This window comes from Rhincodon typus, chromosome 34 (assembly GCF_021869965.1).
Source record: "Rhincodon typus isolate 14 chromosome 34, sRhiTyp1.1, whole genome shotgun sequence".
Taxonomy (NCBI): domain Eukaryota; kingdom Metazoa; phylum Chordata; class Chondrichthyes; order Orectolobiformes; family Rhincodontidae; genus Rhincodon; species Rhincodon typus.
In genome coordinates, this window is record NC_063365.1 from 20742712 (window position 1) to 20756029 (window position 13318).

The 13318-nt window shown below is 44.1% G+C and overlaps 2 protein-coding genes across 2 annotated transcripts in view; one reads left to right on the forward strand and one right to left on the reverse strand.

Annotated features, from left to right (window-relative positions):
- The first annotated feature begins 513 nt into the window (after positions 1-513).
- Positions 514-2492, forward strand: ddit4 (DNA-damage-inducible transcript 4). The gene is made up of 2 exons (XM_020522748.2): positions 514-818; positions 1562-2492. The coding sequence occupies exons 1-2, from the start codon at positions 638-640 to the stop codon at positions 2041-2043; spliced, it is 663 nt and encodes a 220-aa protein (XP_020378337.1). The 5' UTR covers positions 514-637; the 3' UTR covers positions 2044-2492.
- A 5947-nt stretch (positions 2493-8439) lies between these two features.
- Positions 8440-13318, reverse strand: part of tysnd1 (trypsin like peroxisomal matrix peptidase 1) — a 12692-nt gene continuing 7813 nt past the window's right edge. Inside the window, 2 exon segments of the mRNA XM_048616200.1 lie at positions 8440-9233; positions 11619-11886. Coding sequence (XP_048472157.1) covers positions 9016-9233; positions 11619-11886 — 486 coding nt within the window. The 3' untranslated portion in view covers positions 8440-9015.

The following is a 13318-nucleotide window of genomic DNA, read 5'->3' on the forward strand; positions in this document are numbered from 1 at the left end:
CAACAGACACGAAAAACCTGGAAGATTCTGGAAATCTGAAGCAACAGACACGAAAAACCTGGAAGATTCTGGAAATCTGAAACAACAGACACGAAAAACCTGGAAGATATTAGAAATGTGACATCAGGGAGACCACTGCAAACAATCAGCACCCGTAGAAGCAGGGCAAGGTAATAACTGAAAAGTTAAGAGGAAAACACTGTGTTGCTGTGCTGTAGTAGCAGTTGTTCTGCAGATGCAGTGCGAAGCCACTGAAAGCTTCCCCCGACTATGTTGTGTTCCAGAATAAATTGTCCCAGGGCAGAGACAGGCAGCAGTGCGCAGGCGCGGGCGGGTGTTGGTTACAGGGCAATGGAACGTGAGGAACGTGCGGCGGGCTCTGATTGGCGGAATCGCCGGCACCGTGTATCCAACTCCACGCCGTATATGGTGAAGGGGCGGGACCACGATTTGGGGGCGGGGTCCAGGGCTGCCCCTATATAAGGCCGTGTCCGCCGGTATGTGCTGCATTGAACAGCCTGAAGGCGGCTGGGAGGTTCCGCAATCGGGATCCAGCCTGTTACTGTTAGCGGGCAGCGTCCGCTCCCTTTACCCCTGTCTCTCTCACTCTCAGCTTCTCCTCCCACCGTAGCTGACAATGTGCCACGGCCGTGCGATAGCCCCTCCGGCCCCACTGCCGTCTCCTCCTCCACCCTCTTCGTCTTGGGGGAAGCTGCTGCAGAGGATCGCCGACCTGACCTCCAGTTCCCCGACTCTGACAGCCGCCCCGCTCCCTCCCAAAGCGCCTGAGAGACGGTTCACACTGGACTGGGACAGCGGTGAGTGTAGAGCTTGCTCCCTTAAGCGTGCACACTTCGATCCTTCTCCGGGTTTTGCTAAATCTTCACCCCCTCCCTTCTTAAAGAAACTTCTCGTGTTATTTTGATGTTGTCTGTTTTAATATCGGCTTTTAAGTTTCTAAATGAAATAAACAAAGACTTATCAAACCACCAATCCTGATATGAAAAAACACTTTAATCTCCTTCTCCCTGGCTGCTTGAGTTTGCCTTAGTTAGTGTTAATTTCATATTTCTCCCCCCGCACCATTCTGTTGTAGTCCTGTATACTATCGATTTGTTAAATATATGCACTTATTTAATGCGACCTCATTCCATGCTATGAGATTTAGCTGATGTTAATGTCATATTTGTCCCGTTGTAATACAGTGTACAGGATTATATGCCTCTACATGCCTTAACCGATTTACAACGGTATCCAATGTTCTATGTACAAGGACTAAACGTAGTTAACACCCACGACTGAAGAGATTCAAGGAATGAGTTCGGATATATCATGCGACTTTTAAACTAAACAAAATTGCATGATGATTGCTCCCATTCCCTAATTAAGATTTAATGTTGATTTTCTTTTATGTCCGCCTCCACTGTCCTTACTTGCCTTTATCTTTTATCAATGTACTGGATAAACTAAAAGTCAACATCCCGCTTGTCTGGTTCCCTGTTAGTTTAATGTAAGCTTGATCTGGGTTTGATTTTTACTATTTTTTCCCCCCTCTCTGCAGATTACTGCAGTTTGGATTCGGACAGTGACTCCATCACTGACGACCCCTATGAGGAGTTCCTGTGTGCCGATGTGATGCAGCTGATCGAGCAGAGCCTGAGCGAGGCGAAACACGGCGCCCTCCGCTGCTTCAAGCTGCTCATCCCGGACCGACTGACGGCCCAAGTGGCCGAGGAGCTGCTGCGGCTGGCGGCGGACGAACCGTGCGGCCTGCGGGGCGCCGTGCTGCATCTCAGCATCGAGGAGCCGGGCGGCTGCAAGGATGTGGACCGCATCGTGGTGGACGCCAGTCTGCCTCCCACCTTCGAGCTGACGCTGGTGCTGAGGCTAGAGGCCGGCCTGTGGTCTCGGATCCAGGACCTCTTGAGTTCGGGCCCGTCGTTCACCCCAGGCTACAGCCAGGCGCTCCGGCTCAGTCCCCGCTTCACCATCATCAAGAGGAAACTGTACAGCTCCACTGGTCTCCTCATTGAGGAGTGTTGAGGGAGATGGGTAACGGCAAGAGGAAACTCAATTGAAACAGACTAACCGGCCCAGGATCTCTCCTGGACTGGGAATATCTGATTCCAGTCACTCATTCATTCACCAGGTCTCAAACCTGCACGGTCAAACTGGGAGAAAAGTTACTGGATATGAACTTCTTGTGCAAGTTGCCTCTCCCTGAGGGAGAGAGCAGTAAGTGCAGTGTTAACCTGGAATGGGGCTAGTTCTGTACTGTATAGGGGCTATCCCTTGCAGGCAGAAGGCTTCCCAGATACAAACATGGTGCTAGTGTGTGTGGTCACAAGTTAATGCCCCTTACTGGGGTACAGTGGGTCTGCCGGGCAGCCTATCACAAGGACTTCAGTTGATTTGCATTCAATAACTTTTTGATATTGGTATTCAGTATGGTTTGTACTCACTTTTTTAAATAAAAAAGCCTCTCGATTTGCTGTCTGTCTTAATTGTTTCAAATCAGTCTTGCTCTTGAATGGTCTGACAGCTGGGTGAAGGTACACTATCACTTTGTCAAAAATTAGACTGAACTTCTCAATGGGAGAGTGAATATTCAGTTCATATTAAGAATTGCATCAGCCAGGGTCATTCCAGCAAGTTGGTGTGCTGCTGGGTCCTAGTGATCAAAGATTTGAGACTTTTGTGGCTGATTCTTAACTAACTGCACTTTTTTTTTTTTTTGATTTTAGTCAGTTGCCTTGCAACAATCAAACTTGACTTCTGAACTAACTAGGCAGAAGCCAGCTTCTCATTAACACGAATGCTGCTGTATACTAACTTTGCTGCTTGCCTTTTCTAGATTTTTCCCCACTCGTCCTAAAAGCTCCTCCCACTCCTCAGCTTGCAAAACAAAGCTTGCCTGCCTAAAAAGAGAAGGCAAATTGTGTAGATCCTCCCCTTTTTAGTTATGAACAGTTGGTTTGCTGCCTTCACTTAAAATAGACAAAGGAGATGCTGTACAACAATCACCTAGAAACTAACTTCTGATAAACACTTTTTGACTAAAGTACTTTCTTTGTAGAAGAAAGGATAATGCTTACTGAGCCCCATATACTAATACCTGGAAACAACTGGGAAATCTGTTGTCAAAGGTCCAGTTAACAATCTTTCATAAAATACTGTCAGAACGGCAATCTTGAGCTGTATTACTTTTTTCATAGAGAAAAGTAGTTTTAAGATCTATTTGAGTTTAAAATGGAGCTTCAGAACTTAGCACCATGTTGCACTTCTAGCTGTTTGATTTGTCACAAAAACTGCTGGCCCTATGCTTACCTTTTAATTCAGATTGCCAATAGTCAAGATTCTATAAATCAAACAAGCAAACTGTTGGGGAAAAACTCTGCAGGTCTAGCAGCATCTGTGGAGAAATCAGTTCACGTTTCAGGGTAAGGTGACCCTTTGCTGAGCTTTGCCAACAGTTTTTTTTTTTCCTTTTGACCAAGTTGTTTTACGGCTGCTTTAATTCATGCACCGTTTTTGCAAAATTAATCCCAACTAATTTGGAAATCAACTTCACTGGTCACTTAATTACTCAAGTAACAGTTTATATGGCCTGCTTGCAGTTTGACATTGCACCTACTGGTGTGCAAAGGAAACCTGTCAGAGCCCATTTCTCCCAGTGATCAGTCTCAGTAGCATACACACTGAAGTGTTAGTATTTTTGAGTGAGGTGCTCCAGTTCCACACCACCTCACTGTTATGGTGAGCAGGTGGGTAAGTGGAGCTGAGTCGTAAAAAGATCAGCCACGATCTCATTAAATGGCGGGGCCGGATGGCCTACTCCTGCTCCTAGTTCTTATTCCAGAAGTGTGTATAGTGACATATCTGAACTGGTATATTACGAAACATGTGGATTGCTCACCATAGCCAGCTCAGTTACTTAGTCACTAGCAAACAAATGTATTCATTGATAGTAGGAACTGCAGATGCTGGAGAATCCGAGACAACAAGGTGCAGGGCTGGATGAACACAGCAGGCCAAGCAGCATCATAGGAGCAGAGAGGCTGACGTTTCGGGCCGAGACCCTTCTGACCAGGCCTCAACCTGATTCTGATCGCTCCATTTTGCCATCAGTGGGGAATAGAGGCCTGGTGAAAGAAATGTACTGCTATGTCAATACCCCTTCCTGTAACCACCACATGCCCCCAAAGTCTAACAGAGCCTGTGATAGCCACCTAGGGACTCTTCCTTACCGTGGAAGAGAGTCATCCTTTCCTGCAAACGACCACCAATGATGACTCCTTGTTATACAGTTCCTTAAGTACACCTTGTCAGCACCTTTGCTGTTATTGTTCTTCAGATTTAATGGCCATGTGAGTGAGGTTAAAGGCAAGAGAAACGATTGCTGGAGGGTGGGAAAAGTAAATATTTGGGCTTCTAATAGATGTAATAACTGTAACCACAGTAGTAAAAAAAACCTTGTGGTCTTCATTTGAAAGTTCTTCTGACATATTTCCCACAATTGTGCAATTTTATACACAGCTAGAACTAACCCAGCTGTGTTTGATAAGCAGCTTAATAATGCAGTGATGATTTAAATAGATCATGTGAGCCTTTACCAAAGTGAATCATTGGTCTAAATGTTGCGACTGAATCTAGCGATCTCCTAACTAGCTACTTTTTGTCTCCTGACCATGTTTCGGGGTGGAGGGGTTTGGATGAGTGCCAGACTTTGTTTCAGAACAGCAGGTTCCTTTTTAAACAGACAATTTAGCCGAATAAGAAGCGTGACTGAGGGCTACATCTGGAAATAATCAAGTTATAGTGCAGAAGGCACAGCAGTGCAATTATAACTTAAGGTGTTGAGACCATATTGTTGGCAATCTAGTGGTTCACCTGTGGACCAGGTACTGGGTCTAGTGTCTTCTACTCTGGAGAGATCAGTATTCATGGAGTCAAGAGTCATCCTGGCATGTCAGCTCTCTATAGCAATCCAGTCAGTCCTATTTCCCTCAAGTGGCCATCTATAGAATTTTCATACGACGGAATTTTCCATAGAATCCCTACAGTGTGGAAAAAGGCCACTTGGCCCAATGGGCCCACACCAACCCTCCGAAGTGCATCCCATCCCAGTAAATCATGCATTTCCCATGTCTGACCCACCTACACCCCTGAATACTATGGGCAATTTAGCATGGTCAATCCGACTAAATTGCATATCTTTGGACTGTGCGAGGAAACCGGAGCACCCAGCGGAAACCCATGCAGACACGGGTTGAATGTGCAAACTCCACACAGTCACTGCCTGAGGGTGGGATTGAACCTGGGTCCCTGTGCTGTGAGGCAGTAGTGCCAACCACTGAGCCAATCTTTTGAAATTTTGGATTATCTCCTTTTCCACAAGGTGGAGTGTTAAGGTCATTACCAATATCAGAAACACTCTTGGTCAAATACCACGAGCTGCCAATGTGCCTTGTCCAAACTCTTTATAAGTCTGCCCCTTCATCTTTGTACCATCAACAACTGGGAACAGCTTTTTGTTTTTATCTACCTTAACCAAACCCTGTCATAAGTCTGTACACTGATCAAATCTCCCCTCGATTTCTGTTGCTTCAAAAAGAACAATCCCAACTTTCCCAATCTAACTTTGTAGCTAAAGCACCCTCCCCCACACCCACACCAAATCCTGAAACCATTTGAGTGAATCCCCTCTGTGCACTCAAGGAACTTCAAATTTTGAAAAGTAGTGACTGGATTCAATACTCCAAGAGTAGCTTAACCAATTCTATATAAACCCTAAACACAAAAAAAACCAAAGAACTGTAGATGCTGGAAGTCAGAAACAAAAACAGAAATTGCTGGAGAAACTCAGCAAGTCTGGTATCATTTGTAAATGTTTCTGTTCCAGTGACCCTTCTTCAGAAACCATTAGCTGTTTCTCTCTCCAGAGATGCTGCTAGACCTCAGTTTTTCCTGCAATTTGTTGTTGCTTTAAAAATCCTTTTCTTTCCTGAATGCCCTCAGAAGTCTGTGGAGGCCAGGTCATTCAGTATATTTAAGATCAAGATAGATAGGTTCAAGGGGATCAAGAATTATGTGGAGAAAGTGGGAGAATGGGATTGAGAAACTGATCAGCCATGATTGAATGGCAGAGCTAACTCGATGGGCTGAACGGCCTAATTTCTGCTCCTATGTCTTATGGCCCCCATATAAAAAGGGTTGCATATTTACCTATCACCTTCATGGGGTTTCTGGGACACTGCTTTTAAAATATATCAAAATGAACATCAAGCCTCTTTCCGGCTCAGAACCAGGTACTCTGGACGAACAACGTCTGTTCCTGATTGCTGCTCAATGTTTTCCTCATGCTATATACATTTCAGTAATTTTACATCAACAATGTGAATAACACAGAGTGGGAATTTGTTGGTGGAATATCTTGGCTGACTTACTGGGCAGGTTGAATTGTTTTTCTTTAATCTTTCATGACACGTGGATGTCTCTGACAAGGCCAGCATCTGTTGCCCATCCCTAATTGCCCTCGAACTGCATGACGTGCTCAACCATTGCAGAAGGCAGGTGAGAAATGAACACATGACCATGGGTGTGGAGTCACATGGAGGCCAGACAGGGTAAGGATGGCAGATTTCCCTTCCCAAAGGGCATCAGTGACCCAGATGCTTTTTTACAAGTTAATAATTAGTCCTAATGACACCATTTACTCAGATAATTCAAATCCAATCTTTACAATCCAAATTTATTAAACTCATTTTTAAATTTAATTTAGCTGCTATGGTGGGATTTGAATCCATGTTCTCCGAGCATTAGTCTGGGCCTCTAGATTACTAGCCCAGTGACATTGCCACTCAGCCTCCATTTCCTAATTAAGTAACTTTGAGCTGGGAGTAGACTATTCTCCCCATTCCTAATCTCACACTGAGAAGAAATTTACACTGAGTACCTACGCCTCAGAATACCTTGCACAAGAGCTACCATCCAGTCATTTGAGCTGCTCTGTCATCTGATAAGGTCATGGCTGATCTTTCAACTCAAATCTATATTCCCACATTGTCACCAGATCTCTAAATTCTATTCCATTCTATTGATACTTGACCTGAATATACTGAACAGCCAAGCTTCCACGGATTTCTGGAGGACAGAATTCCAAAGAGACACAACCTGCTGAGTGACGAACCTTTTCCTTGGATCACTCCTCACAGACTGACCCCTCATTTTGAGACTTGGCTCTGAACTCCTTGGTCAGGGAAACAGCCTTTAAACCTTATTCATGGGATGTGGGTGTCACTCAGTTATTATTTATTACCCATTGATAGTTGCCCTGGAGAAGCTGGTGGTGCGCTGCCACCTTGAACCACTGCAATCTCTTTGGTGTAGGGAGACCCACAGTGCTGTTAAGGAGGGAATTCCAGGATTTTGACCCAGCAACACTGAAAGAATGGTGATATATTTCCAAGAGAGGATAGTGAATGGCCTGAAAGGGAACTTATGGGGAAGAGGGTTGTTCCCATGTATCTGCTGTCCTTGTCCTTCTAGATTTTAGATTTATATTTTATTATCATGTGCACTCAAGCAAAGGGTACAAGAGTACAATGAAAAGGACAATTTTAAGTACCTGGGTACAAAATCTTAGTTACAGAAATAGAAAAATGAAGAAATAAATTAAAAAGTTCAGCACTACAATGTTCTTAGCATAAAAGTAGGAAAATAAAGACATGAAGTTAAAATATTAAACATTACCGTCCTTTCTTGAGACATGGGCCTGCAGATAGATGCTCCAAGTCGGGCTTTCCCCAGAAGGGCTCGCTGTCCCCTGTACTGGGCTAAGACCCACCCAGGCACAACATCCTTCACCTCACCACTGCCACAATCTGAGCTCAGGCTGGGCCTGGCCACTGCCACACTCTGTCACTATCGACGCCTCCATAAGGTACGTAAGAAACACCAAAAGCTAGAAACAAAACTGAGAAAAGAAGAAAAAAAGGAAAGTGGGCAGAATGGGGGGGGTGAGATTCGGGCTCAAGAGCAGGGATGTTGCCTACCCCACCGCCACCATCTTTAAAATAACTGCTTCTCTGGAAGTGGCCATGGGTTTGTAAGGTGCTGCCTACATAACCTTTCACAGCAAAGCCTTTAAGAACTTTACACATTTCGATAAGATCACTTCTAAATCTTCTCAATTCCAGTGAATGTAGAGATTGTTTACTTAGTAATCTCTGGTACAACAATCCCTTTCTATGTGGGAGCAGTTGGCATTTTGCTCCTTAATAGGTTTTACTGTCATTTGCTCCCCTTCATATCTCTGAATTGTCTTTGTGATACTGAAGCAAAGGCTTTTCTGAAGTCCTATATAATACAGCCACTATCAACCATATCTCACACCCCCTCAAAAAAAAGCACTAGGAAGCCAGAATGCCCAGACCCAAATGGTTTTGGAAAAATTTATTCAGTTCCACTTGATTTAATTAGAATGTTTGAGGTTCACAATCTTCAGTACTCCCTGTTAAATTGGGTCTGTGCTCATCACTTCCTTTCTTTCCTCAGTGTTACAAGATCAGAATGCTTTCCAACTTTATGACAGTAAAAAATAGGGATGGTGGAGTTGGCTAATGAAAGAAAACAGCTTTTCACATTGCTGTGATTTACACAAAACATTCAAAACTCAAGTTGACAGGCTTGAGGGGCTGAATGGCCTATTCCAGTTCCTATGAAAATCTCTTGCAAAATTCAAGTCACTTTGAATATTGAGGAATCAAGGTTCCGCATCATTCGAAAGTCAGGGATGAGGTTACAGCTTTAACATTTTCTCCATCTTTCTTAGATTTAAATCTGGATCAGGTAATCCATGACCAACGGATCTCGATACATTCCACATCATTGTTTCCAGAGCCAGGGAAGACAAATTCCTCATTATTTTCAATTTTATGAGACTAATCTCCCAAAAGCATCTTGGACCTTCAACAAGGGGTCAACATTATCAAAATCCTGGGTGACCCATCACAATTAGAGTTTGCTCTTCTGAGTAATCGAGAAGCTGTCCTGGGGTCTCCAAACAGCACACAGCCGATCATTCACTTGGTTCAGGTCCTCAAATACCGCAGCATCCCTTGTTTGTTTGTAACGAGAAAGCAAAGGCTGCAGGATAGTGATAGGAAGGCTGAAGTTTAGGTGGGGATAGCAGGCTCCTGCATTGTTGTTTCGGACGTTGTTAGATACAATGCCTGTATGGAAAGATCACATACATTTCATATTAATGCAAAATAGAGCAGGAGCTTTGGAGGCTGAGGGGTGACCTTATAGAGGTTTATAAAATCACAGGATGTTGCTGGTTATGGAAGGTTTTAGTTATAAGGAAAGGCTGGATAGGCTGGGACTTTTTTCACTGGAGTGTAGGAGGTTACTTAATATAGAGGCTCATAAAATAATGAGGGGTATAAATAAGGTGAATAGCAAGTGTCTTTTCCCCAGGGTAGGGGCTTTCAGAACTAGGGGGCGTATTTTTCAGGTGAAAGGAGAAAGATTTAAAAAAGACATGAGGGGCAACTTTTTTTACACAGAGAGTGGTTCATGTGTGGAATGAACTTCCAGAGGAAGTGGTGGATGTGGACGCAATTACAACGTTTAAAAGACATTTGGTTAAGTACCTGTTTAGGGAAGGTTTGGAGGGATACGGACCCGGAACAGGCAGGTGGAATTAGTTTAGTTTGGATTATGTTCAGCATTGACTGGTTGGACAAAGCGTCTGTTTCCGTGCTGTATAACTCTATGATTCCATGAAGGGGATGGATAGGTTGAATAGGTCCTTTTCCCAAGGTAGTGGAATCCAAAACTAGAGGGTGCAGGTTTAAGGTGAGAGGGGAAAGATTTATAAGCCACCTAAGGGGCAACTTTTTCACATAGAGGGTGGTCTGTGTATGGAATGAGCTGCCAGAAGAAGTGGTGGAGGCTGGTACAGTTACAACATTTAAAAGGCATCTGGATGGGAATATGAATAGGAAGGGTTTAGAGGGATATGGGCCAAATGCTGGCAAATGGGACTAGATTAATTTAGGATATCTGGTCGGCATGGACGAGTTGGACTGAAGGGTCTGTTTCCATGCCATAGACCTCTATGACTCTATAAAATGCTGAAGAAACTCAGCAGCTCTGGCAGTTCTGTGGAGAATAAACACAGTTAATGTTTTCAGTCTGATATGTCTCTTCTTCAGAACTGACATATTTTCACCCTGGAGGACGTTTCCACTAGAGGATACATCAAAGGGGCCTGCCTGATATATATTAATAATCTCGACCTTGATTTACAGATGGCAATATCAAACTTTCTAGATGAAACAAAACTTGGACACATTGTGAAGAGGACAGTGTCGAACTTCAAAAAGGACATTGACAAGTTGGTCCGATGGGCAGATGTAATGGTCGATGAGGTTTAAGTACCATCACTTCAATCTGAGCATGAGCTCCCACCTGCATTCAGGATTAGCTTTACCTTTGCCTCAGGTGATGGGACTGGCTGTCCCAATCATTATCTCTCCTGCTCTTTCTCTCACTCCCTCTCACTCCCTCACTGAATTCTTGCAGACTGAACTGTGTCAATTGGGTTCAGTGATTCCTTGAGAAACACTGCAACTTCATACTACAATAGTTTTTTTTCGACTCTTCCATTTTCCTAGCTCTTTCCATTCCAACATGAATCAGTTGGGCCTTGTATCCAAGTAGAAATGCTAATTAACTATCCTGTAGATCTCAAATCCATTCTATTATGGTATTAAACAGATATTTTAAAGTATAATAGCTTATTAAACCTGACATTCTTAACACTTCTCAGCAAGACTTGGGAGATGGACAACAAGGTGCAGGGCTGGATGAACACAGCAGGCCAAGCAGCATCATAGGAGCAGAGAGGCTGACGTTTCGGGCCTAGACCCTTCCATAGTTAGATGTTCCAGCCAATGGCCAGAGTTATAGAGTCAGAGTTATACAGCACAGAAACAGACCCTTCGGTCCAACTTGTCCATGCAGACCAGATATCCTAAAATAATCTAGTCCCATTTGCCAGCATTTGGCCCATATCCCTCTCAACCCTTCCCATTAATGTACCCATCCAGATGCATTTTACATGTTGTAATTGTACTCGCCTCCACCACCTCATCTGGCAGTTTATTGCGTACACGCACCACTCTGTGTCAAAATGTTGCCCCTCAGGTCCCTTTTAAATCTTTCCCCTTTCACCTTAAACCTATGCCTTTTAGTTTTTGACTTCCCCACCCCAGGGAAAAGACCTTGTCATATTGCACTCTTACAACAAGCATTTTTACTCAGATCCCTCTGTCCTCATTGCAGCCAGGCCATTCAGGCTTTTTGTCAGACAGAATCAAAGGAGGTCACATGACCGCTTCATTCCTCCATTCTACCATTTGTTAAAAACAGACAGCCCCGAAATATAACTACCTTATCAACTTTATCTTTCTAACCACGTCTTAATTCTTTGTTTAGTGACATTGACTGTGAAATAAATACAAGGGAGAAAACCGCTGCTCTGCTTTGAATAGTTGACGAAAAGTTCTCCTCTACAATCTCTAATGATGAAGTGATGACAGATTACATACCCAGTAACTCTCCGCTGCTTGTTCTAAAGACAGGTCCCCCACTGGTCCCAGCATGAACTGCGCATGTTGTCTGGAGCATTGCTGGCTGCTGGTCCACCGTGATCACTGCAGAAAGAACTCCAGCTGTCACTGAAGGCCCACAGCTCTCACCAAACACCCCGTAGGCAATGACACAGACATCCTCTCCTGTTGGCAAAGAGATAGTTTCACTGAAGGCACCGCGTAGAATACGCAGCGCTGAAACCGGCAATTCAGACTTTACTGATGTCTATGATCCCCCAGCATCTCCTCTCAGCCCTCCTAGTGGGTGGCACGGTGGCTCTGTGGTTAGCATTGCTGTCTCCCAGTGCCAGGGACTCCGGTTCAATTCCATCCTCAGGCAACTGTCTGTGTGGAGTTTGCACATTCTCCCCACGTCTGGGTGCTCTGATTTCCTCACAGTCCAAAGATTTTCAGGTTAAGTGGATTGGCCATGTTAAATTGCCCATTATGTCCAGGGATGTGTGGGTTAGCCGTGGGAAATGTAGACTTGCAGGGGATGGGTCTGTGTGGGATACTCTTCAGAGGGTCAGTGTGGACTTGCAGGGATGAATGGCCTGCTTCCACACTGGCAAGATTCTATTGTACATCAGACTCAATCATCCTATTCCTTCAGCAGGTTATCTAGTTTCCCCTTTGAAGTATTGACCTCCTGCACACACTGTGGTAGCCAGTTCCATATTCTCTAGGTAAAGAATTTTCGCCTGAAATTCTTATAGAATCTATTAGTCTCCATCAACTAGTTCAACTATCTTGAACAGACGACAGTTGGTACTGGAGTTTCCTCACAAGTGGAAACATCTTCTCTACATTTTTCCTGTCATATATACTTTTAAAGACCTTTGTCAGTTCACCCATCTGTATTAACATTGCTTCAGGAAAGAGCCCCAAGATTAGAAATTCGATTTGGGGACATGGTGCAAAATTGGCAGTATCATTTTGGCTGCTTGTTCAATCAATGGACTAAAATGTCAGGTGGACAATCCAATATTTTCTGAAACAAATTTCTAGCCCTCCCGCATGTTTAACCTTCCTGATATTCATAAACTCTCAAGTCGGGGAGCTGGGGGCGTCCTTCCATCCTTTTATTTCCTCCAATCTCTTCCTGTTCATCTAAATTCAAGGGGAGGCGATGGCCATTTGGCCCATCATGACTGTAGTGGCAGACATAATGAGTAAAGATCTGTAGAAGAAAACAGTCGCTTTCAAAATATGGATAAGGCTTCAGCTAAAAATTCAATACACAGTCCATTAAACAAATGAAGAGGTGCTTAAAATCACAAGAGCAAGAAATAGCTCCAGAAGTAACGTCCAGAAAAGAAAATGTCAGTACTTCAGCTGTTTGATCAAAGCTTTCTTCCCTGTGAATTCGCAGGATCTTGCGCAGGTAGCGTTGATGGGACTGCTCCAGTGCCTTGCAATACTACAGTACTCCAATGCAGTACTGAGAAAGTCCTGCACTGTTGTAGGTGCTACCTTGAACTGAAGCCTCTCAGGTGGATGTTATAGATCCGATGGGACTGTTATAAGAAGAATAAGGGAATTTGTCCTATTGTCCCATTCAAAATGTGTCCCTCAACCAGATAATCTGGTCATGGTTACATTGTGAGATAGCAAGAACTGCAGATGCTGGAGTCTGAGATAACACAGTGTGGAGCTGG